Below are 25,719 nucleotides of genomic sequence, written 5' to 3' on the forward strand. Positions count from 1 at the left end.
AAGGAATGTCTACAGCTGAAGCTGATATATGGAGAAAGGCAGCACAAGAAGAAATAGAGGCTCTACACAAGAATCAAACTTGAACACTCACAGAATTGCCAACAGGAAAAAAGCCGGTGAGATGCAAGTGGGTATTCAAAGCCAAGCGAAATGCAGAACGGAAAGCTGCATGCTACAAGGAAAGACTAGCAGCCAAGGGCTATTCCCAGAAATATGGGGAAGATTATGATGAAGTATTTTTCCCAGTGATGAAACACAGAACAATAAGAACACTTCTAAGTGTAGCAGCTGCAATAAACATGCGTGTTGAACACTTAGATGTTAAGACTGCATTTCTACATGGAGAGATAACTGAAGATATTTACATGCAACAGCCTCCCAGATTTGAAAAATCGAGACAAGCAGCTTGTATGCAAACTTCAGAAAAGTATATATGGGCTTAAGCAAGCTGCAAGAGCATGGACTGAAAAGTTTAACCAGATGCTTATCAGAGAAGACTTCAAACTAGGTAAAAGGGATCCCTGCCTATACACACGCTACAGAAATAACAAGTGGCCTTACATTTTAACATATGTTGATGATTTGCTTCTGTTTTATGAAGAAGAATCTGATTGTCAGGAGATAGTGCTTCATCTGAACCCGGAGACAGAGGTAAAGCAACTGGGACAAGACACTATCTTGGGATTCAAATAGAGAGAGAAGAGGATGGGAGCTATCTCTTCAACCAGAAGCAAAAGATTCAGGAGCTCCTAGTATACATGGGGCTCAAAGATGCCAACCCAGTGGCTACTCCCATGGAAACAGACTTTCTGAAGGGAAACAAAGTCCACTTCTACCAAGTAATGATCAGTATAGAACACTTATTGGACAGCTGCTATTCCTGGCTACCAATACCAGGCCAGATGTAGCAGCTGCCAGGCCCGCCCTTAGCATGTGCGGGGCCCGGGGCAAAAGCATAGTTGGGCCCCCCCACATTCTTTCTCTCTCTCTATATCCTTTCCTCCAGGCAGCGGCGGAGGCTTTGTATTTTGGCTGCTAGGAGCTTGCGGCTGCGGCTCCCTTTTTTGCAGCCTTCGTTGGCGGCAGCAGCGGCAGCTTTGTATTTTTTGGCTGCAGCCCCTTTTTTGCAGCCTTTGTTGTAGACTTGCTTAGCGTTTCTCGCTGCGAGGTTTTCTCCTTCCCGGCTCGCTACCGTGGCCATCAGGAGACCGCTGCTGCACCTCTTCCTCCCGGCTCGTTTCTACGCTCCCCTCAGCTTGCTACTGCGGCCATGAGGAGGACGCGGTGGCTGCTTTTATATGCAGATCGCCAAGCGTGGGGCCCCCCCAAAGCGCGGGGCCCAGGGCAACTGCCCTGCTTCCCAGTGCCTAGGGGTGGCTCTGGCAGCTGCAGTAGGGATATTGTGCAGAAAAACCAATTCACCAAGCCAAAGAGACTGGACAGCTGTGAAGGGAGTAGCCAGATATCTGCAAGGCACTGCACAACTAAAGCTAAAGTTACAGGCCACTGCTGATCCCAAGTTAGCAGCTTATGCAGATGCAGATTGGGCCAGTGACATCATAGGCCACAAATCCCTCAGTGGACATCTGCTCTTCTGTGGAGGTGGAGCAGTAAACTGGTCAAGCAAGAAGCAAAGTAATGTGGCGAGTTCATCCACAGAGGCAGAGTATGTGTCAGCTGCCCAAGCATGTCAAGACTTCATGTGGCTATGCAACCTGCTCGAGGAGCTAGGGATTGTTGAACCAAAGCCTACGAAGTTCTTTGAAGATCACCAAAGCTGCATAAAGCTCTCACAGATTGAGAAGATTAACTCACGCACCAAACACCTAGATGTGAAATATCACCTATTGAAAGATGCACAACAGAGGGGGCTTATTGGGCTAGAATACTGCCAATCAGAAGATATGATTGCGGATGTCCTCACTAAGCCACTTCCCAGAGATTGCTTCCAGCTTCTACGAAGGAAGATGAACCTTGTTAGATGAAGTATAAGCTTCGCTGAGAAGGGTTGTTGGAAATGTGACAATGCAACTCAGCTTGAAGCCTGGGAGGGGATCGCATGCTACATGGGAAGTAGAGAGGTAGAGAGAGAAGTCCTATATTCCTAGACTGCTCTGTCCACTCTCATCTAATCTCACCTTTCCTTCCAGGTGTGAACTGATATCCTCAGAGGAAACTAATCTCCCCTCCTGCCCCTGCTCTGATCTCAGTCTTCCTTCGTCCTTCTTGCCTTCTCCTCCCTGAGGAGGAGCACAGATGCAGGAGACATCTCTTCGGCAGCATCTCCTATCTAGAGAGTCAGATCTATCTAAATTAGTTAGTCTATCTAAATGTATTTCCTATAATAAACTTAGTTTGTTATTTTTCTTATACTAGACTCGCAGTGCAATTCCTACCAAGCTGGTGTAGCTACTGCTTAGTATTTTCTGCTTACTGCATGTGCTTAATTCCGTAAAATACCATTATAATCCATAGATCCTAACACTAATTGCAACCTACAATTGAATCCAGAAAACCCTATCCACCTAGGCTTCTTTGCAAAATATATTAGACCAGTAGTTCCCAAATGTTTCCCCCCACAAACCACTTGAAAATTGCCAATGGTCTTGGTGGGCCACTTTATGGTTTTTTTGCCTGATGTTACAATTGTAATGTGTTGTGCTAAGTAATCTATGATTTTCAATTGTACTTTTATTGCTTCTTACATGTCTTATATTTTCTTGTATTACAATGGGCATTGCATAGAATTCAAATTGTAATACCATAAAATACAATATAAGAAATAAAAGAAGCAACAAAAATGCAATTAACAATAAATATGAATATTTAGTGCAGATGCCATGGATCACCAGATTAAGCTCGTGGACCACTGGTGGTCCACAAACCACAGTTTGGGAACCCCTGTATTAGATAAGCTCCTCGCCTGCCTCTTAGTTGATAGATTGATCAAGTGTAACTAAATTTGCATAACACCACAATAGAAATAAGAGTAGTTCTTTCAATATATTGAAGGGTATGAGATAAATTAATGTAACAAAGCAGATACTCATTGTGATATAAAAACTACAATTTAATCAGAAGTTGGGCCTCCACTATATAACTAACCAAAACTTCACATGCTTAATCTACAGATTAAACATTACAGCCAGAAGCAAAGAAACAACAATTGCTTAAAATGGATTCTTACCTATTACCTTTCCTAGAAAGAGTGACTTCAGTGAGTGGAACTGAAGACTCGATGATCCTGGCAGGGTGTAGGTTACTGGGGGGTAGTGATCCACCTGGAGAAATAGAAAAACAAATCAGCCAGGCATTTAGAAGAGTGCACACTTACAATGCAAGTGTACCGAGTCTTCCCTGAGATTACCCCATTATAGAGAGATCTTTGGTTTTGGCTGCTCTTGTTTTATCCCTGATAAGTAGTCCACTCCACCAAGTATCTTTGAGAGCCAAGGTCAAGCCACTGTTTTGAAGAGAAAGGTCCAAAAGATGGGTGTAACTATCAGTCTCAAACCCACTCCACTTCACACATACTCACGTAATGTTCTCTTTGACTGAGATATCCACCATGTGAGTACCTAAACTGTCTAAGTTTGTGAGGCAGCACTGGGAGAATTATGGGCAAAGGAAAACAAGTAGTACCCCTAAAAAAAATACTATGATGAAAAATTGACAGTTGTGTGGCCCTACAAATACTATAATGAAACAAGTAATGTCAGTTTCCAAAACAAAAGAGGGAAACTTATTAGCATCAGACGTGCTGTACTTCACTCTTATCAGAACTCATGCACTTGAGCAATATTATTGGGGGTAACAAGAACAGATATGATTATTTTCGGCTTCAGTAAAGGAAGGGTAAATCAGAAGAGTGATAAATTCACCTGATATGAAGTAGTAAGATTATTACTGTTGGTCTACCAAGGTCTACTGTGATTGATAATAAGTGCTGGTTATGAACATGGCCCTTTATATGAGTAAATATCAGTAACGGATTTACAGGAATGAGTAGTTCATAGCACTAGTCAGTGGAGTATATATACTTCTATATTGCAACTTCCTTTTACCAGACAGTGAGTATCTTCTGGCAAGTGTATGTTCATTTCCATGTATCACTGAACTAACACATAACACAGCATAATGCCATCCTTGATTAATACATACATCACAAATCTTCACAGGCCATTGTCCAGCAATTCAGAGAAAAATAATAGCCTGCCTCCACGAGAAATGCCCATTATTCTCAATCATTCTGGAAATGTGGGCACACATAGTGATTCATTAGCCTCTTATAGCTATTGGGGATGGCTCATAAACTAATGATGGTTGAAATTTCTGAGATCTAGAAACTAAAAAGCTAATATGTGGGATATGTGGGTTGCTGAATAGGAAAGCAGGGAAGAGTTATGATGTACTGCCATCTAGTGGTTCTTAGGGAGTGAGACAGTTGGATGGAAGGATTTACAGTCCCTCCATTAAGAGTTGAAACAGCTCATTCTAGTCACACTGAATGTGTGTTATTCCTAACAATAAAAATATTACTGTTGTTATTCTTATTAATACAGTTCCTAAAATTTTCTAAGTGCTGTAAAGGCTCACAATAGGTAGCCACAATGCAAAAAGGGAAAAGGAATATATTTTGAGGATGTATTGTGTCTTAGTAAAATCACAATAATAAGAAAAACATAATGACCCAAAGAATATATATTCAATTATAGTCTGATTTATTTAAAAAAAGCCATTGCTGTTAATAGAAATAAATTATGGCTTCTGGATTATAGGATTCCAGATTATAGGCATGATTCAACCAAATTTAAGCACTTTTTTATTTCTATTGATTTTAATAAGGACATGATTGTATTTCCAGACATGATTAACTCTGCCAAATCAATGGGAATAAAAGTGCTTAACTTTGGCTGGAATTTTTAATTAATTGCTTTTATGTTTAAGAATGACAAATTCAGTACATTTACACAATGCAGGACTCCAATGTCTGATAATCATGTAGGACAAGTTAATATATCCCCTACTTTCTCTAAATAAGAGAGAGCTACTTCCAGTGATTCGGGGTACCTCAGTCAGCTGTGCAGTGGTACATTTTGAAACATAGGAAGAGCTCATCATTGCCCCCAAGGAAAATCCAAAAATGCAGGCCGCTGTGTTCATTGATGCATACAGACAAACATCAAAGAACAGCATTACATAGCATAATATCCAGATTATTAGGCGCAGCATCACTGCAATACTACACACAGTTACCTGCAAGTAAGCTCCAATGAGCCCAGTGGTGCTTCCTTCTGAATGCATAGGTTCAGCATATGAAACGCAATGGGTAATATCCAATGTTAGTCATATTCAGAGCAGACCCACTGGATATTGCCCACTGAGCTTTAACAAAAAATCTTCAGTCAGTTGAAATGCAGCCTTTAGCTTTGAATTAGAAATACAAACAATCTCATATTGCTTTTGTTGTATTAGGGTTAAGAACAGCCTTGCTGTGAAAATAAAAAAATGTTTAATGCAAAAGAAAACTATCGACTTCAGCATTCTGCTCCAACAATGACCAGCCACATACTTTTGGGTACTAACAAATGACAACCGCAACATGTTTTTTGCTTTGTGTTTTAACTCTAATTGCATCTTCAAAATATAGACAGTTTTCCTGATGAAAGGCCATTGTGATCTGAAATGCATCCCGTCTTCTTTTTTTAAACATAATCTTGTCTTCACACCCATCTGCAGATTTGGGAGGGGGCTCTTTTGGGAGCTCCCCTTTTTCTGGACTGACTACTCACATGCAGGACATGAAGACAATGGACCTTCCTTTTTTTATTTGGCCCTAGCATTGAGAACTCCTGCTGCTATACTAATAATATTATTCAAATTGTATTAGTTATCTGATTCCATTTATGAATCACTCCCCATAAAATATCTCAAAGCAATTTCAAAGTAAAAACATCAACAATAACAGTTAAAAACAATTCCATATCTAAAAACAATTAGGTGCCACCACATTAAAGGTCCGATTCTTATATTTTATGGAACAGATCTCCTGATTAGATGGTATCTGCAGGAGGCCCTCTTGATAGCTTGATAGCTAATTGGTAGCCAGTGCACTTCTTTCAGCAGTGACATAACATGCTGCCAATAGTCTGCCCCAGTGAGCAGTCAAGCCACTGCATTTTGTACTAGCTGAAGCTCATGGGCCAACCTCAAGAGGGAGTACAAACCCATCCAAAACAGGCAATTGATCAATTATCTGGACTCAGGAACTGCCCACCCACAATGCCTCTAACTTGCCAGGATTCAGACTCAATGTACTGGCTTTCATCCAGCCCACCACCGAGTCCCGGCAGCTCAGGGCTTGCAAAGCCTCTCTCGAGGTGCTCAAGGTGGTCTCGGGTGTGCGGTTGCTTTCCCCCAACCTACTGGTTTTGGGGGACTTCAACATACACGCCAAGGCAGCCCTCATTGGAGCCCCTCAGGATTTCATGGAAACCATGACTTCCTGGGAACTGCACCTTAGTAATATAGGGCCCACCCATGTAGCCGGTCATGCTCTTAACCTTGTGTTTGTCTCAGGAGGGGAGGGAAGTGTTCTGAAAATGGGGGCTGTTTTTTCCAAACCCGTGTCATGGTCAGATCACTATCTGGTGAATATAGACCACTCAATGCCACACACCCTCCGCAGGGGACAAGGACCTATTAGGATGGTCTGCCCCAGACGCCTGATGGATCCTAAAGGATTCCTGAATGCGCTGGGAGATCTGGGGCCGGCTGAAGGACGCCCGGTCAAAACCTTGGTGATGGAGTAGAACAGGGAGATCAACTAGGGCAGTAGACTGGGTGGCTCCGAAACACCCTCTCCCCCTGAATAGAGCTCAGATAGCACCCTGGTATACACCACGGCTGCGGGGTCTGAGACAGGAGGTGAGACGACTAGAGCGCCGATGGCGGAAATCGTGCTCTGAAGACGATCGGACACTGGTTAGAGCAGCAATAGCTGCCTACCAGGTGGCAACAAAGGCAACAAAGAGGGAATTCTTTGCTGCCTCTATTGCATCCGCAGAGTGCTGTCCCAGGAGGTTGTTCCAAGTGGTCCGAAGCCTGGTCGGTCCAGTTGCTCAGGAACCCATGGAGCATTCTAAAGCCTCCTGTGACATGTTTGCTACACACTTTGCCGATAAAATCGAACGCCTGAAGAACATGATTCTGTACGTCGTGGATACAGGAAGTGAGCCAGAGTCGGCCAGTTGCATTCTGGTCCGGTGGGATCGGTTTCAGCCTCTTCCCTCTGAGGAAGTGGACAAGGTGCTCTCTACTGTGAAGCCAACCACCTGTCTATTGGACCCTTGCCCCTCGTGGCTCATTATGAGCTGCAAAGAGAAACTGAGCAAAGGGATCAAGGCAATGGTAAATGCATCCTTGGAAGAGGGTGCAATGCCACTAGCCCTCAAGGAGGCAGTAATAAAACCTATATTGAAAAAGTCCTCCTTGGATCCCCAAGAGTTGAATAACTTTCACCCAGTCTCTAATTTACCATTCTTGGGCAAGGTGATTGAGCAAGTGGTGGCCAAACAGTTACAGACACACTTGGATGAAGCAGATTATCTAGATCCATTCCAATCGGGCTTCAGGACTGGACATGGAACTGAAACAGCCTTGGTCGCCCTGGTGGATGATATGAGGAGGGTGTTGGATAGGGGAGAATATACCCTCCTCGTCCTCCTGGACCTCTCAGCGGCTTTTGATACTGTCGACCACGGTATCCTTTTAGGTCGCCTGGAGGGATTAGGAATAGGGGGCACTGTTTTATGGTGGCTCCGTTCCTATCTCTCAGACAGGCGCTAGCGGGTGGCATTGGGGGATGAGGTTTCAGACCCTTGGCCTCTCAATTGTGGAGTGCCACAGGGTTCTATCCTCTCCCCCATGCTATTCAACATCTATGTAAAGCCGCTGGGAGCCATCATCAGGAGATTTGGGCTGCAGTGCCACCAATATGCGGATGACACTCAGCTCTATCACTCGTTTAAATCCTCACCAGAGTTGGCTGTGGATACCATGTCCAAGTGCCTGGACTCCGTAAGTGAATGGATGGGAAGGAATAGGCTGAAGCTGAACCCCGACAAGACCGAAGTGTTGCTAGTGGGCGACAAGGGAAGATTGGGAGATATAGACCTGGTGTTCAATGGGGTAAGCTTGCCCCTGAAAGACCAGGTCCGTAGCCTTGGGGTCATTCTTGACTCCCAGCTGTCTATGGAGGCTCAGATTTTGGCTGTGAGCCGGGCAGCTTGGTATCAATTACATCTGATACAAAGGCTACAACCCTACCTTCCAGCCCATCTGATCCCACAGGTGATACATGCTCTGGTCTCCTCTCGCTTAGACTACTGCAATGCGCTCTACGTGGGGCTACCCTTGAAAACGGTCTGGAAATTGCAACTGATACAGAATGCGGCGGCTCGGTTGCTCATGAATAGTCGTCGCCGTGATCGTATTACTCTGGTGTTAGTAGATCTACACTGGTTACCAGTTATTTACCGGGCCCAATTCAAGGTGTTGGTGTTGACCTTTAAAGCCCTATACGGTTTCGGCCCAGTTTATCTGAAGGAGCGCCTCCAGCATCACCAATTATGCTGCCTGACGAGATCAGCCACAACAAGACCTTCTCTCAGTTCCACCAGTTAAAACAGCGAGACTGGTGCGGACCAGAGAGAGGGCATTTTCGATTGTGGCCCCCACCCTCTGGAATTCCCTTCCTTTCGATCTTCGCCATGCCCCCTCCCTAATAGGTTTCCGCCGGGCCTTGAAAACCTGGCTATTCACGCAGGCCTATGGGATCTCTGGGGCGGGTTAGTTATTAATGTTGTTATTAATTGGTAGAGTGGTGTTTAGATGAATGATGGTCTTATTGATTGTATATTGTATTTTATTGTATTAATGTACGTCGCCTAGAGTGGCCGTTAATTCAGCCAGATAGGTGACTCATAAATAAAATTTTATTATTATTTATTATTATTATTATGTCATAGAGACAAGAGCTGGATGACACCTCACCCCAAATCTCCTGATGACCACTCATTTAGATGTTAAATAGCATTTGGAACAAGATACCCTGTGGTACCCCACAGCACAACAGTCTGTGACTCCATTATTTTTCTAAGTTGGTTCAGGAGGATTCCAGAGTCACCAAGGCTGTTTTGGTGCCAAACTTTGGCTGGAAACCAGGCAGGAATAGATCTAGATAATATGCTTCCTTCAGGCATACCTGCAGCTGGCTGGCCACCACTCTCTTGATCACCTTGTCCAGGAAGGGAATATTTGAGACTGGACAAAACCTCTAGATCTAAAACCTCTAGATCAAGAGAGGACCTCTTTCAAAGAGGCTGCTCTGCTGCCTCTTTCAAGGTGGTGGTGGGGATCACTCCTTCCCTTAGTGAGGCACTGGCCACTCCCTGGACCCATCCAATCATCCCCTCCTACTACATTTTACCAACCATGATGGGCAGAAAGTGTCAGGCCATGTAGTCAGCCTCACCACTGCAAGAATCCTGTCTACATCCTTGGGCTGCAAAAACTGAAACAATCCTACAAACTGCAATTTGATGGTGCTCCAGGGACTTCCAACAAACTTGAACCATGTGTGGTACCTTCAAAGTGCCTTACAAACAAGTTACAGTGGGCTTCTGAAGGGTCTAAAACTCCATTCCCTGAAGCAGATGTTAACAAGCCTTGTGACAATATGATAAAACTCCACTGGACAGCTGCTTGAGGATGTGATGGAGGCAGAGAGGTGGGCCTCCTTTGCTGTCCTCATAGCCATGCAATGGGCATAATTATGTTGTGTCACTGGTGCTTGGTTATTATGCAGCATGTCTTTTGCTGTTTGCGCTGTAGCCATTGTCCTGCCTGTTCCATTGCTCTTACTTCCCTGGTACTTTGCAGTGTCTTAGAGGGTGCACGGGGACAGCCAGGTCAAAAGTCTGACACATCTCACTGTTCCAAAGCAAGCTCTAACCACTGGAACCTCCCCAAACATTCAGGAATCCATTGGATTCCATTAGTCTCTGGAGGCAGACCATCCTAATTTGTCCACCCCCCTGCAGGGGAGATCAGAGCTATAAGTCCATACCTCACCAGAAAGTTGTCTGACCATGACAATGCGGTGATACCCACACACTCCTATTTGAGGATCAACCCTTCCTCTATCTGAAGGAAAAAAACCAAATCAAGGGTGCGTCGGACTGGTGACAACTTGAGACAGACCCATGGTCATAATGGAGGCCATTAAGTCCTGAGGCAGAACACGAGAGGCCATCTCAGCATGGAATTTGAAATCATTCAGTACTAGGGTTGCCAGGTCGGAACCATCCAAAAACCTGAGAAACTGGGGGCGGGCCCTAGTGACGTCATGGGGCAGGCCCTAGTGATGTCACGGGGCGGGCCCTAGTCACGGGGCAGGCCCTAGTGATGTCATGGGGTGGGCCCTAGCGATGTCGCAGGGCGGGCCCTAGTGATGTCACGGGGCAGGCCCTAGTGATGTCACAGGGCGGGCCCTAGTGATGTCATGGGGTGGGCCCTAGTGACATCATTAAACATGATACATTGTATCAACCACAGTTGCTTGGAGCATACCATTCAAAAAAAAATTCTCTGGAGATTAAAATAGAAATCTTATCTAAAATAGGGTGTTCCTAGGTCCATCTGAAGTGACAAGGTCATTCTTTCTCACAAGCTTAGGGTGATGCAAAATGGAAATGGACTGCCTTCAAGTTGATCCCAGATAGGATCTTCATGGTAAGCAGTATTCAGACAGAGGTGGTTTACTATTGCCTTCCTCTGAGTCTGAGAGGCAGTGACTGGCCCAAGGTCACCCACTGAGCTTCATGGCTGTGTGGGGATTCAAACCCTGGTCTGCCAGGTCACAGTTCAACACTTTTAGGGAACATTTAATCTAGCTTACTTGCTGCTGGCTTTACAAAGTACACAATGTCACCTACATATATTTTCAGGGGACTATTTATATACCATTTCATTGTTCTAAAATAATGCAGCAGAGGTGTGTGTTCTCTCTCCCCCACCCCCCATTTAGGACTTGCCTCCTTAAAAGATAAAGAATATGCATATATGTGTATTACTTATGTTTCCTGCCAGTAGCATACTATCGTCATTATCTGTGGGCTCATGCTGACTGGCCAACAAAGAGGAGTATCCACTGTCCTCCTTTCCATTGTCCATTTCACTAGCATTCCCAACATGCCTCCACAAAATTTGTTGTTTTTCTTTGTTATTATGTAGAGGTTTTCCTTCACTTTTGATGTCAACACTCTTGGGGCTTCCATAGTGCTGGTCACTATACAATAGCTTCTGATACTCTTTAGTGCAGTCTTTACAAAACTCCTTATTATAATTAGCAATACAGAGCTCTTCTGATCTTTTTTCTGTTCCAAATGGTTTTAACGGTGAAAGTCCACAGTGAACAGTGTGTCCATCCCTGTCCACTTTGGAACCCGTTTCCTCGCTTTCGTGTTATGTCTGGCCCCGAGATCTCCCTCCCATCCCCCGTCGCTTCTCCCTTTCTCTCTCCGCCCGCCCCCTTTCCCTGGTAATAACGACATGTATGCCCTCCTGCCCACATTCTAGCAACCGGGAATGTGCCAAGCGCCGCAGCAGGCAGCTGCTGCCACCCACTCGCCTTGCCTTGCCCTGCCCCCTCGAGCAATGCAATGGACCCCCACCATGGAATCCTGCGCCCCCTCCTCTTTTCCTTGGGAAAAAGGGGTGAGCTGGTGAGGAAGGGGGCTCTCTTTCAGCCTCCCCCCCTCAATTCAGGGCTCCCAAAGGCTCCCGGTCTCCTCTCCCCACCCGCCAAGCCCCCGATCAGGGGGGCAATCTGGCATCGGCCAGCCAGCCAGCAAGCTACCCCCACCACTCTCCCAGAGCATGCTGCTCGGAGAAGCTGCAGCTGCAGCTCCCGCTCGGACTATTGCAGCGGCTTGGGCTGCCTCGCTCGGTGTGTGGGCGGGCATGCATGCGCAGCGGAGGCTCCGGGCGTGAGTGTTCGCCCGCCAGCTTCGCCCGCCAGCTTCGCCAAGTCTGGCTCCACCTGTCTGACTGTGCCACCGCGCTCCCTCCCGGCACCGTGTGTGTGAGAGCGGGTGCGTGTGAGTGTGTGAGAGCTGCAATCGGCAGGGAGTGGCTGAGCGAGAGGTTGACAGCCGCAAGTGGCTGCATCGCAGGCGGCGGAGGCGCGCACCCCAGGCACCGCACGGGCCGGCTGGGGACCAGCAGGCGAGGGGAAGGGAAGGGAGGCTGGCCGATGCCAGCCTTGCCCCCCCGATTGGGGGCTTGGCGGGCGGGGAGAGGAGACCGGGAGCCTTTGGGAGCCCTGAATTGAGGGGGGGAGGCTGAAAGAGAGCCCCCTTCCTCGCCGGCTCACCCCTTTTTCCCAAGGGAAAGAGGAGGGGGCACAGGATTCTGGGGTGGGGGTCCGTTGCATTGCGCGAGGGGGCAGGGCAAGGCAAGGCGAGTGGGTGGCAGCAGCTGCCTGCTGCGGCGCTTGGCACATTCCCGGTTGCTAGAATGTGGGCAGGAGGGCATACATGTCGTTATTACCAGGGAAAGGGGGTGGGCAGAGAGAGAAAGGGAGAAGCGACGGGGGATGGGAGGGAGATCTCGGGGCCAGACATAACACGAAAGCGAGGAAACGGGTTCCAAAGTGGATAGGGCTAAATCAAGGCAGCCTCACCTTGAACAGTTTCCAGTGCATTTGGGCTCCGCTAGCCGAAGCAATTGGGGTCTCTGAATCCAGGCGAGAGTCGCTGCCTTCTCTCCACCGGGCGAGCCAGCTCTGCAGGGCTGCTAAGCTTGAGCTGCCACCGGAAAGAGTGCTTTTCCTTTCCGGAGCAGGGGAACTGGCTCCGGGCCTAAGGAGGAGCCAGCCCAGCCTGGCCTCCACAGCCACTGCCTCTTCACACATGCGTGGCTGAGGGGGCCGCTACAAAGCCGGAGATCCACCAGTTTGACTGACATATGGCTGGAGGCTGGAGACGGCCCCATTTTCCCTGAGACTCCGGCAGAAAACCGGAGACCTGGCAACCCTATTCAGTACTATTGTTCTGGTCTCCTCCTTCTCCACACTTGAAACTGCCTCAGTCAGCTCGGTCTGAGAAGCTGTTGAGATGCAGGGTGGATGGTACACCAGCTGCAAGCTTAGTTTACTTTCTCATTGGCCCACCAGGTGCAGGCCCTCACAGTCAGCTCTAAGAGAGAGGGGGTTTGTGGTGATAGAGATGAAAGTCCTTTGGCCTCAGCAACTCTGTCCTTTTGGTTTCACCTTTTTGGTGGTGACCGCAGCAGTGGCAGGCCTACCACCCAAGAGTTCCTGGCTTTTATGCCCCCTGACCAACCCAGGAGCTGATGAAGGAGGCTGCAAGAGTAGGTGCAGCCTCTGTCTGGCTGCTTGATCAAGGAGAAAGGTAGGGGTCCCTATTGTTACAGCATGTACAGAGGACCTCCACTGTCTCATGAAAGAGCAGCCCAGTGAGGCCAAAAGAGCACAACAGATGATAAAGTACTCATTCCTTGGGCAAATCTTCTCCAGCCCACCGTAATTTAGTTGTTCCCTCCTTACCCAAAGGAAAGCTCAGTCACAATTTTAAAAAATTAAGTCAAGCAAACACTATACAGCAAGTGCAAAAGAGGAAAGCCACTTTTAAAACGTGGTTACGTTTTCAGTACCTAGTCTTAAACAAAAGTCCTAATCCTAAACAAAATGTGTGCATGTGCACACCCAGGCTTTTGCAAGGCTGTGGCAGAGCTTGGAAAAGTTACTTTTTTGAACTACAACTCCCATCAGCCTCAGCCAGTGGCATGCTGGCTGGGGCTGATGGGAGTTGTAGTTCAAAAAAGTAACTTTTCCAAGCTCTGGGCTGTGGAACAAAGAGTCCTCATTTCTGACTTTGATATTCAATTTCATCATGATGCAATTATAAAGACAGACCAACTCCTACAAAACTTTGTAAAATATTTGATTGGTTGAATAAAAGGCAGTCAATTGACAAATATTCCAGCCCCTTCCAATATTCCAACCCCTTGCTCTTTCTAGTCAAAGTACAGATGAGGGTCTCATCTATATACAGTATTGCATCTATGTCACAGATGATTTAGATTTCCCCACTTTCTGCCTGCATATCATTTGTGAATGTCACATTCTTATTATGAATGTTATCATTATAACCCCATAATAGGACATTTACCTGGAGAATTATAAACTTTCCTTGCCGTGTAATATTAACACTGTGCGGTTGTCCATTTGACACATTCCTGTGATCCACATTAATAGTATATGGCTCTTTAGCACCTCCAAGGTTGAATCGAATCTGTAAGTTTCCTATAGAAAAGAGTATTCAACAATTTAGTTATTTTTATCTGTTTTCTATAATTTTTTTCTTTTAAAATTTCTACTTTTAAATTTTCACATTCTATCAGCATTAGGGATGGAACGACCTGTTAATTTTGGTTCTCAGTTTCTCAGTCTTAATTCTGTTCTCCACATTTCTGCAGCAATTTGCCTTTTTTAAAAAAATAAAAATTCTTTAGCATTTAATGAAAATTCCTCCTAATAAGTACATTTTTGCATGCACTAATGTACACATTTTTGCTGGCAATTTATTCTAATATAATGCACATTTGTATGTTATTTTCACCAGTATATTCATTTTGTGCACACTTCCTCCTAGTATATGCATTTTTGTAAACGTTGTTTGGCTGGAGAAGTGCATTGCAAAATTCAGATAAGTGTGAATTTTGAAGAATGGTTGTGTTTTGGTTCTCATATTGTTTTGGAAAGTGCAAATGGGACAGAGTTGGCCTTAAATGCGAATGTATCAATTTCCTCCCCCATCCCGAGTCACCATGAAATTATATTACAATGAATTGAGTTCCAAAGGCTGTTCCTCACATTTCAAAGAGGTAAACCCACATTGGCCACAGAGCTGCACTCAGTCATGGCTCCCCGATGCTTGGACCTGTATGATACACACGTGACGTGTGAAGCTTAAAGAGAACTTCCACAGAATAAGATGGGAGTTGTTTTTAGTTTGTGAATAGGAAGTAGGTGAGATGGTGGGGCTAATATGTCAGTAACAAAGCAGTTGCAAATCTCTGTATCCCCAAACTGGCAGAACGTATGACTGAAATAGTTTTAAACAATAATCTGTTTTATTTATAACTCATTTGTTTTTAAAATACTCTTTTAATCAGGTGGGAAGTATCTTCCAGTTGTTCCATGGCACTAGATCCAGAAACTGGCCAATACTTATGACAAATTCTCACATCAGCCTGGTATAGTGATCAGAGCAGGGATGGGAATCTGTGGCCCCTGAGATGTTATTGAACTCCATGAGTCCCAGCCAGCATGATCAATGATCATGGATGATGGGAGTGGTAGTCTGGCAGCATCTGGAGGGCCACAGGTTCCCTAACCCAGTTAAAGTAACAGAACAGAACTGGAGAGACTCAGGTTCAAATCCCTATTTAGCCATCAAGCTCAGTGGGTGACCCTGATGTCTGAATAAAAGGAGGGAGGACAATGTATGCCACCTTAAGGTCCCTCGAGGAAAGGCAAGATATATTACATACTTATTGTTGTAAAAGCCTTATGTAAACTGCTTTACGAAGCCCGCTTGAACAGTTGTAAGTAAGTAAGTACGAAAATAAATAGATAAACAAATAAACAAACAAACAAACCAATAAATGAATGAATGAATAAAGAAATAGTAGTGTAATCATGCAGACCCAACTGGAAGATTTATAATGCTTCATCACAGTTCTGGATTTGCATGAATCAGGGTGGGGTAGGGGAGCAAAAGAGAAGGTAGGTTGCATAACACCAGTGGCCTGGAAGTGAGAAGAGAGGGACACTGACAGGGAGTAAGTGGTGGATTAAAACAGCAAGAAAGGCCTGAATAGATTGACAAAGGAGGAATACTGAGGTGTGTTTTTTTTAAATTTTAACAAGGAGAAACAGCAGAGATGGGTACAACACAGAAGGTAACACGACAGAGCCTTTCCCAACTCCCTTCTCGCTCCAGTATAATTGCAAGCTTTGTTTTAAACCACAACTTTTTCCTCTCAGTCTTTCCCCCTGCTCACTCCATGAAAACTTCTGAAGTTGCTTAAAACCACAATTTCCCTCTGTGTTCCTCATTCCCTGCTTTACTCAAACCTCTACAGTTGTTTAAAGCCACCACTTATTTTCCTTTAGTGGTGTTCCTTCTTCCTTGCTGTACTCAAACTTCTTCCTCTTAAGAACATAAGAAGAGCCTGCTGGAACAGGCCAGTGGCCCATCTAGTCCAGCATCCTGTTCTCACAGTGGCCAACCAGGTGCCTGGGGGAAGCCTGCAAGCAGGACCCGAGTTCAAGAACATTCTCCCCTCCTGAGGCTTCCGGCAACTGGTTTTCAGAAGCATGCTGCCTCTGACTAGGCTGGCAGAGCACAGCCCTCATGGCTAGTAGCCATTGATAGCCCTGTCCTCCATGAATTTGTCTAATCTTTTAAAGCCATCCAAGCTGGTGGCCATTACTGCGTCTTGTGGGAGCAAATTCCATAGTTTAACTATGCGCTGAGTAAAGAAGTACTTCCTTTTGTCTGTCCTGTTCCATTTCCCCAGCTGCCTCATATGACAGAGATGAAGGATGAGGAGTCCTCAAACGTTTCATAGTACCTTAACACAATATATTTCACTCCTGGCACCATGTGCTGTCTTCAACATGAATTTCCAGATTCAATGTAGTAATTTAAAACAAGTATTTTATTAACAAGCAAACACCCATATATGTACAACATCCATCAACTAAAAGGCTCCTACTGCCACCCTGGGCTCCTACTGGGAGAAAGGATGGGATATAAATCTAACAAACAAACAAATAATCTTAGCTTTTCCTAACTGAATAAGCTGACAGGCTTGCTTTTAAGATTGAATAACATATATCATCTGTGTGTGTGTGTAAAGGGGGGTGCAGAATAGGAGGGAGGTGGCAGCATGGAAATAGGGATGGTCTGTGCAAGGGGAAGTTGAGAAAAGGAAAGAGGAGAAAGAAAAAAGGGGGTAAAGGTGAAAATTGATGTGCAAAGGGGGTTGGAAAAAGGGAGGAGTAGTCATGGGAACGGGTGTGAAGATTTAACGGAGTATGAAGGGGGCTTCATTATTGGGCAGAAGGTGAAAAGAGTGCTTAGTAGTTGCAATGTATGGGAGGAGGAAGATGCAAGAGGTTACCATGGGAGTGATCTGTGTGCAAGGGGGAGTTGCACAAATGGAAGAGGGAAGAGGCATACACATGGGGTAAAGGTGAAAACAGGGATACAAAGTGGGGGTGCAGAATAGAAGAGAGAAGTGGCTTCCAGAATGTGATTGGGAAGGTGAAAAGGGAGCTTAGCAGTTGCATGGTGTGGGATGTGGAATCTCTAGAAGGTTAATGTGGGGAGAGCGGTGAGCTTGGTGAGTGAAATGAGCAAGGGCGCAGCCCCTAGTACATATGATAAACAAATAAGGAAAGCATTTCTCACGTAAGAGCAAAGACAAATCACTTACCAGAGGGATTCACCAGCACTGCCATGTAGTCCTGGGAGTAAGAACTGATATACAGGAGGATACAGGGGGCTTTGTTAGTGCTGAAGCTAAAACTAAGCTCTTCTTTATTCAGGTTCAGGTCTGACATAGTGTTCTCAGTTTCTTTTGAGCTCAAGAGAGTTCTGCTACCTAAGTCCTTCACATTATTCTCTGCAGATGAAAAATTATATCGGAGCCACATCCCCTCTTCAAAAAATGCTCCAACATCTGGGGAGGGGGAACAGAAAGAGAAAGTTAAAGTACTGTGACATCTTTCAGTGGACATGTTCAATAATTATTATGATCTTATCATCAGTTCATTTCTCAGCTTGCTGAAACAATGGGCCAGCTTGAATGTAAGTGACCCTGTGACCGATGTGCAGGGAAATGCTGAGTAAAGAAAATGTCAGAAATGTGGCAACATCAGTATACATTTTTAATGAGGTACTTTCACAATGTTTTCTTGAATCTAATGCAAGCACATATTATGGTTTGCTGTTATCTTATTTCAGTTTTTCCAAAAATTGAATTATTGTATTTAGAAGTGTCCCTGGTAAAATTGTGTAAAATGACTGTTCATGTTTTCTTTTCAATGCTTTATGTGATAGATTTATAGCTGTCATTCCACTGTAAATCTCCTCCAAGATACTAACATGAAAAGCCATTCTGTTTTACACCTTTCTTTTTGTTTGATCCAATTTCACCACTTTTGATTGATAATGAAAATCTCTAACTTACATGTGGATACTACCAACCATGAGCCATACTACTTTGGGCTTGACCCTACTTTATGGTTCAACAGTATTTGGCCCATAAAATGGTACTTTTAAGGGCATGACTAGATTGCTACTGACTGCTCCCTTGCACAGACTTTTACAAGTGGTTTTTTCCAGTGGCCTTGATTGAGTGCCCAGTGGTTGTGTGATTAAGCCTTAAGCAACTGTCCAAAATGATCAGGGGCATGAATTAAAAGTTCAGGTGTGTGTATTGGAGTGAAGAATTCATTAGGGCTATCTATCTATAACAATATTTAGTTAATCCATTATTTATCTCTGAACTAATTAATCAATTGCCAAATTTAATCAAATTGCATATACACACCCAGGCCAATGATCCAGCAAAAAGGACTACTGTTAAGGCTGACTAATAAATGAGAAGGAGAATTAAAGCTCATTATATGAAACCTGATAGTCAATTGCAAATCCTTGTTCGCTGTGCCTTGGGAGCAGAGTTTAGGGCTTGTTGACTTAGAAGTTTAATGTGGATTTGAAGCAGCCTCTCTCTCTCTCTCTCTCTCTCTCTCCCTCCCTCCCTCCTGTGGTGTCCATACAATGTCTTCCCCATCCCCTGCACTTCTCCCCCAATTAATTCAGATTTTCCCAATCCATGAATACTCCAATAAAGGGGAACAAATCCAATATAAAATTGCATGTTACCTGACTGTGGATACACTGAAGTGCATTGTGTGTTTGTTTTTTAAAACCTGTGCGGTCAGTGCTTTTTTGGTATAAAATGAGGTATCGGTAGTCATATCTTTATAAATGTGCTGTGGATGTCAGTAGACAATGGCTGCCATGGAAAGCAATAAAAGAGGTGCTGGTACTCCATACTGGTCATTATTATTACAAATCAAGTCCTGTGTGTGGTGATATGTTGCTGCATACAGTCTATTGATAACTCCCTTCTTTTGCTCCTCATCTGAGTATAGCCTAGCTATTTTGTTTCCATCAACTCAAAGGAAAGTATGCAGAGTGCCTATTTCCTTTCATTGTTGCTGAAGGTATGTTCATAGTGTATCTATTTAATATCTGTTTTCTGCAAAACTGCTCTTGCACAAAACAGCTGTGTTAAAAAATAAGAATAAAATTGGCCCTTTAGGAAGAATTGGCAGGTACAGGAGGCATTTGCTCCTTGTGGAGGCCAAAACAATGCTCATTTTCAAGCATGCCAGTTTCCAATTCCTGCATGCTGAGAGCACATTCACAGAACATAAATCAACCTTTTGATTTTTTTATTAAGGAAGTTTTGCACAAGACTGATCTTATACCTGTATTAAAATAATATTAAAAATGCAAACGAATTAGCAGCTAAACCTGAACTGGGAGTGAAGGGACATTGGAATAAAGGCAGATCTTTTAATGTGCTAGAGTAGTCTTGTGCAAAATGTCTGCATTAAAATTATATACTGTATAGATAGTCAACAACTACAATATGCAAACATATTGTACTGGACACTGCACTTTGAGAAGGATGCAGACAAACCGGAACATGTTCAGAGGAAGGCAACAAGGATGACTGGAAACAAAGCCCTATGAGAAGAGGCTGAAAGAACTAGGCATTTTTTAGCCTTGAGAAGACTGAGGGGAGATATGACAGGAAAGGTACAGTTTGTACTTACCGTAAACGGTGTATCTTCATGGATGACAAGAGGTCACGTGGGTACTATAGCTCCCCCTACAGCTCGAAGACAGGAAATGCTTCAGGAAATATTTTTTGCTCCTCCCTTCCTGCTGAGGCTCAGTTTTTATTCTTGTAAAGCTCTGCCAACAGCCTCAGCTCATCACAGAATATATAACACATCGAAAAAACACAATAGGTGTAAGAACATGGAAACAGTTAACCAGTCTGGGAGAGTCCCAGAAATGTGCGTAGTCATGGCAGCCCATAATATTGTCCCATATAGCCAGCCAGGTTAGGGAGGGCCGTGGAGACCTCTTGTCATCCATGAAGAAACACCGTTTATGGTAAGTACAAACTGTACCTTCTCTCATGGATGACAGAGGTCTCCACGTGGGATGTACTAAAGTTACGACCTAGGGTGGGTCAGATGGACGCAGGACCTGTTGGAGAACTCTGCGACCAAATGAAGCCTCCGCTGATGCATATAGGTCAATTTTGTAATGCCGAGTAAAGGTAGACGGGGATGACCAGGTGGCTGCCCTACAAATTTCTTCTATGGAGGCATTAGTGGAGAAGTCCGCCGAAGTAGCGGCTGATCTGGTGGAATGAGCCGTAAGGTTCAGTGGAGAAGGCCGGTGCAGAGCTTCGTATGCTAGAGATATACACACTCTAATCCACCTAGCTAAGGTATTTCGGGAGACCTTGTTTCCTAAAGTAGGCGGATGGAATGATACAAACAAGGAATCACATTTACGAAAGGACTCAGTTCTAGAAAGGTAGACGTTCAGAGCACGTCTAACATCTAAGGAGTGCCATGCTTTTTCTCTGGGATGAGAGAGATTAGGACAAAAGGAAGGTAGGATTATTTCCTGCTGCCTATGGAATGGTGAGTTCACTTTGGGAACAAAGGCTGGGTTAGTTCGTAGCACCACTTTATCTTTATGGAAAGTACACAGATGTTTTTGTATTGAGAGGGCTTGCAGCTCAGATACTCTGCGAGCTGAGGTGATAGCTATGAGGAATATCAATTTGAAGGACAGGACCCTGAGAGGAACGGATGCAAGTGGCTCAAAGGGAGGTTTCTGAAGAGAGCTGAGGACAGTATGCAGGCTCCATGATGGAAATCTATGCAGTACTGGAGGACTTAAGGCAACAGCTCCTCGCAGGAATTTTTTGAGAAGAGGATGTGCAGCCAGAGAAGTATTGCTGGTAGGTAGCAGGATGGATTAGAGAGCCGATGTTTGTCATTTTAAAGTATTTGGCCGCATGCCCTTTTTCAGACCATCACCTTGGTGAATAGTCGTGGAGCCGAAGCCAGACCAAAGGGAAGGGCCCTGTATTGAAATTGGCGGCCGTTGTAATAGAAGCGGAGTAATCGCCTGTGAGATGGGAATATGAGGATGTGCAGGTAGGCCTCCTTTAAATCTATTGAAGCCAGAAAGTCCTGTGGAAGAAGAGCTTCTCTAATGGATGTAAGGGTCTCCATCTTGAAGGTTCTCTGGGTCACAAATTGATTTAAGAATTTGAGGTTGAGTACCCCGTGCCAGGATCCGTCCTTTTTCCCGACCAAGAAGAAGATGGTGTAAAGACCTGAGAAAACCTCTCCTGATGGTACTTCTTCTATGGCAGAGATACCTAACAGGTGATAAATCTCACCTAGTATTGTTTGGTGTTTTCTGATGGAAGTGGCTATGGGAGAGGGAAGGAATCTGGTGGGTGGGTACTCTGTAAGTTCTATCCGGTACCCCTCCTTGACAATGGTGAGTACCCACTTGTCCTGGGCCATGTGTTGCCAATGGGAAGCAAAGTGGGTTAGGCGACCTTCTACTTGTGGTGTTGGCGGTGAGTCAGAAGCATTGTTGGTTCTGATGTCCTTGTCTAGTTTGGTTGGGGGAGGGCCTGGAAGAAGGGGTCTGAGACTTCTGTGGAAATCTCTGCCTGGTCCAGTAGGAGCGCCCGCTTTTGAAGTCACGTGCCCTGGTGGTGAGCCTGGAGCCACAAAACGACTGGAAAGGGTAAGAGGAAGAGGCAGGACGCTTAAAAGTGCGCCTATCCTCTCACTTTTGGGATGGCATCACTTTCTTTTTATCTCTGGTCTCTACGAGGACTTCCTTGAGTGCTTCATCACCAAAGAGCTTGGTACCTGAGAAGGGGACAGAGGCTAGGTTGGCACGTGAAGCTGCATCCACATCCCAGCGGTTAAGCCAGAGATGTCTTCTAGCTACAGCTGCTGCCACCATTGCTCTGCAGGAAAATTGGGCAGAGTCCATAGTGGCGTTTGCTATGAATGCCAGCGATCTAGATATATTGAATAGAGTCTTTCTGAGTCTAGCTGGGTCTCTGTTAACATTGTCAAGCAGGTCTTCGGTCCATAACAGCGCTGCTCTGGCAAATACAGAAGCCAAAGTAAAGGCTCTTATTGAGAGCACATTAGCTTCATGAGAGCGCTTCAGAGCTGCATCAGATTTGCGCTCAATGGGGTCCTTTAACTGAGCATCTCTGTCCTGCGGCAAGAGGGCATGGGAGAGTAGAGCGGAAATGTGCCTGTCCACAGCTGGAATGTGAAGTTGGTTCATAACGTCAGCATCTAGGACATAAAACTTATTGGCATAGTTAGTACCTTTTCTGCATTGGAGAGACAAGTCCCATTCGAACTTCATAATATTTTTAAAAGAGGTGGGCAAAGGCACGCATCTAGTGGAAGGCTTAGGGACGGGGAGCACTAGAGAGCTCTTAGATAAGGTCTCCTGTTGTTTCTGCGTCACATTTAAGTCCAAAGCTGCCACTACTTTACGGAAAAGAGGGGCAAAATGATCCTCTACAAATAATCTAGCAGGCTCAGTGTCATCCATATCTGAGCCTTCGCTCCATTCCCCTTCTTCAATATCAGGATCTCTGTCATCATCAGACTGGCCTGCGTCTAAAGAGAGGCCTTGCTGAGTGCTGTGGCCTCTAGCAACAGCATGTGGGGAGGGTGAAGGCACCCTATCAAGGTGTGGATACGCAACTGAGGGCCTTTTGGAGGGTGGGGGTGGTAACTCTGCATTATCCCATATGGAGGGAGAATGCCTTTTGGATGCCCTGCCACTTGCTAATTCTGTAACAAGCTCCCCAATCATGGCCTCCTTAAGCTGTTGCTACACAGCAGGAGATAGCAGATCAGATAGGGACAACTGTGGCTGCCGAGGCATTGCATTAGAACCAGGCTGGGATGGGGGGGGTAATCTGCATGCATTGAACTGGGGAATTGTACCTCCTTTGCTCATCTTCAGATGAGACGCTCCAGTTCCCTAGGCCCAATAGGAACAAGGCGGGGGGGTTCTGGGGAGCACGGAGGCCGTGTTGCCGAGAGGGCTGCGGCGCTATTCTCAGGCAGGAGTAAAGGTAAGTCATGGGAAGCATCTGCTTCAATAAGTGCCCTTTTTTGTTGTAGCACAGGAGCAGCCTGAAAAGTGGCGGGTCAGTGCTGATCCAAAATGGCAGCTGCCTCGTGTTTGTTGGACAAAATGGTGGCTGCTGCATCGCGAGCGGCCGAAAATGGCTCCGCTAAAAGCTCCTGTGGTAAGGAGGTAAGCGGAGGGGACTCACTGGCTCTAGCAAGCTTGCGGGGAGCAATGGAGTCCATCCGAGAAGAGGTGCCCTCAAGAGGGTCATCTCCGCCAATAAGCAGCTGCTGCTGAACATTGGCGGGAATCTGGGGCGGGTGGGAGTTAACTGCAGCCAAGGCCGAGTACTGCCCTGCCTTTTTTGAATATTTTTTCTTCTTCGAAAAGTAAGATGACGTCTTTTCCATGCTTGCAGGGAGCGGAAGGCAAAAGAAATGAAAGTGAAACTAGAAGGACAGAGAACTAAAGGTAAGTAAAATATTTGTTTTGATTGTATAAAACAAGTAGGAAAATAGATAGCTGGAAGATAGGCCGGAAAAACCTGGAATATACGCAAAAGGGAGGAGAGAAGCTAGGCCAGAAAGGAAGACAGCCAGAAAGGGTGTGCTCCAAGCTGAGACAGGAAAGAAAACAGCCTCAGCAGGAAGGGAGGAGCAAAATACATTTCCTGAAGCATTTTCTGTCTTCGAGCTGTAGGGGGAGCTATAGTACCCACGTAGAGACCTCTGTCATCCATGAGAGAAGTACTTGAAAGGGTGTCACACCGAGGAAGGCCAGGATTTCTTCTCAGTCATCCCAGAGTGCAAGAGATAGAATAATGGGCTCAAGTTACAGGAAGTGAAATTTCAGCTGAACATCAGGAAACATTTCCTAACTGTTAGAGCAGTACAACAATGGAACCAATTACTTAGGGAGGTGGTGGGCTCTCTGACACTGGAGGCCTTCAAGAGGCAGCTGACAGCCACCTGTCGGGTCTGCTTTAACTTGGATTCCTGCACTGAACAGGGGGCTGGACTTGGTGGCCTTACAGGCTCCTTCCAACTCTACTGTTCTATGAACAGAAATCATATGCATGTTTCTCTACTGCCTTCAATAGAACTTACTACAGAGTAAGCAACCTAATTATTAATTAGCAGAGCAATCCAAACCACCAGAGCCAATGGCAGGGAGGGGCTTGGATGAGGTGTAACCAGGGGCCCTCTGGAGGAGAGAGGCTCATCATGGCAGGAACCCTTCCACTGTTCCAGTGGAAACACATCCGCCCAATGGGCAGAAATTATGTCTGCTGGTAACTAACTTGGTGGAAAAATCCCAAATGGGGAAGGCCATGGGTGGGGAATGGGTGTTTCAAGTGGCAGACATAGTTCTACCACATCCAGATCTCCCTCAACTACTGGCTACACCTTCAGAACCCGAACAAACCCACACCACGGAAACAGCTGCTGGAAGAAAAATAAATCCCATGGGAGAGAATGTAAAGTGCCAAATCCAAATTTCCCAGATTGCCCAGCTTTTCTGGATATGCCCGTGCTAGCACAGAAGTGCTCTGGATGTGGTGGATCTCAACTGCAAATCTCCACACAACATCACCATGATATAAACCGCTGCATACACCAAACTCAACTCAGATTATGATCATCATCATCCTTATCATCAACATCAGCAGCAGCAGCAGCAGCATTTATAACCCACATTTCCTCCAAAGAGCTCAAGGTGGTGTATATGATGCTCCTCTCTCCATTTTATCCTCGCAACAACCCTGTGAGGTAGGTTAAGGTGAGAGACAGTGACTGGCCCAAGGTCATGCACTCAATGAGCTTCATAGTTGAGTGGGGATTTGAACCCTGGTCTCCCAGGTTACAATCCAACAGCTACATGGCCTCTGAGCTCACAAGGAGTAGTGCTCACATGAAGGAGCACCATGGTGAAAGAGCACATTGCACTCACCAGGGAGCACAGAGCATAAACAAAAGGCACTTTTTGCAAAAACATGGGACTCTGTGCAAAGATCGCCTCCCTGGGCTCTCCCTGCTTTTAATTAACAATATTATGATAATGTTATTTGTTATTTAATTTTTGTAAATTATATATTGTTTTTATTGTATTTTTATTGTATTTTATACCTGTGTTTATATTTCTTTGTAAGCCTCCTTGAGGGCCTTTGGCCGAAAGGCAGGGTATAAATAAAATTTAATAATAATAATAATAATAATAGTGCAATTTATTCTGTGTTCTGACATCATTACAATGTGTAGAATCAGAGAATCATAGAATAGTAGAGTTGGAAGGGGCCTATAAGGCCATCAAGTCCAACCTCCTGCTC

General features: G+C 45.3%; 1 protein-coding gene across 1 annotated transcript in view; it reads right to left on the bottom strand.

The window, feature by feature from the left end:
• Nucleotides 1-25,719, bottom strand: part of CNTNAP2 (contactin associated protein 2) — a 1,241,930-nt gene that overhangs the window by 64,045 nt on the left and 1,152,166 nt on the right. The window contains exons 19-21 of the mRNA XM_061587450.1: nt 17,593-17,838; nt 14,256-14,389; nt 3,188-3,281 (exon numbers count right to left, since the gene is read on the bottom strand). Coding sequence (XP_061443434.1) covers nt 3,188-3,281; nt 14,256-14,389; nt 17,593-17,838 — 474 coding nt within the window. The remainder of the gene's footprint in view (nt 1-3,187; nt 3,282-14,255; nt 14,390-17,592; nt 17,839-25,719) is intronic.

Source organism: Rhineura floridana, chromosome 10 (assembly GCF_030035675.1).
Source record: "Rhineura floridana isolate rRhiFlo1 chromosome 10, rRhiFlo1.hap2, whole genome shotgun sequence".
NCBI classification, from domain to species: Eukaryota; Metazoa; Chordata; class Lepidosauria; order Squamata; family Rhineuridae; genus Rhineura; species Rhineura floridana.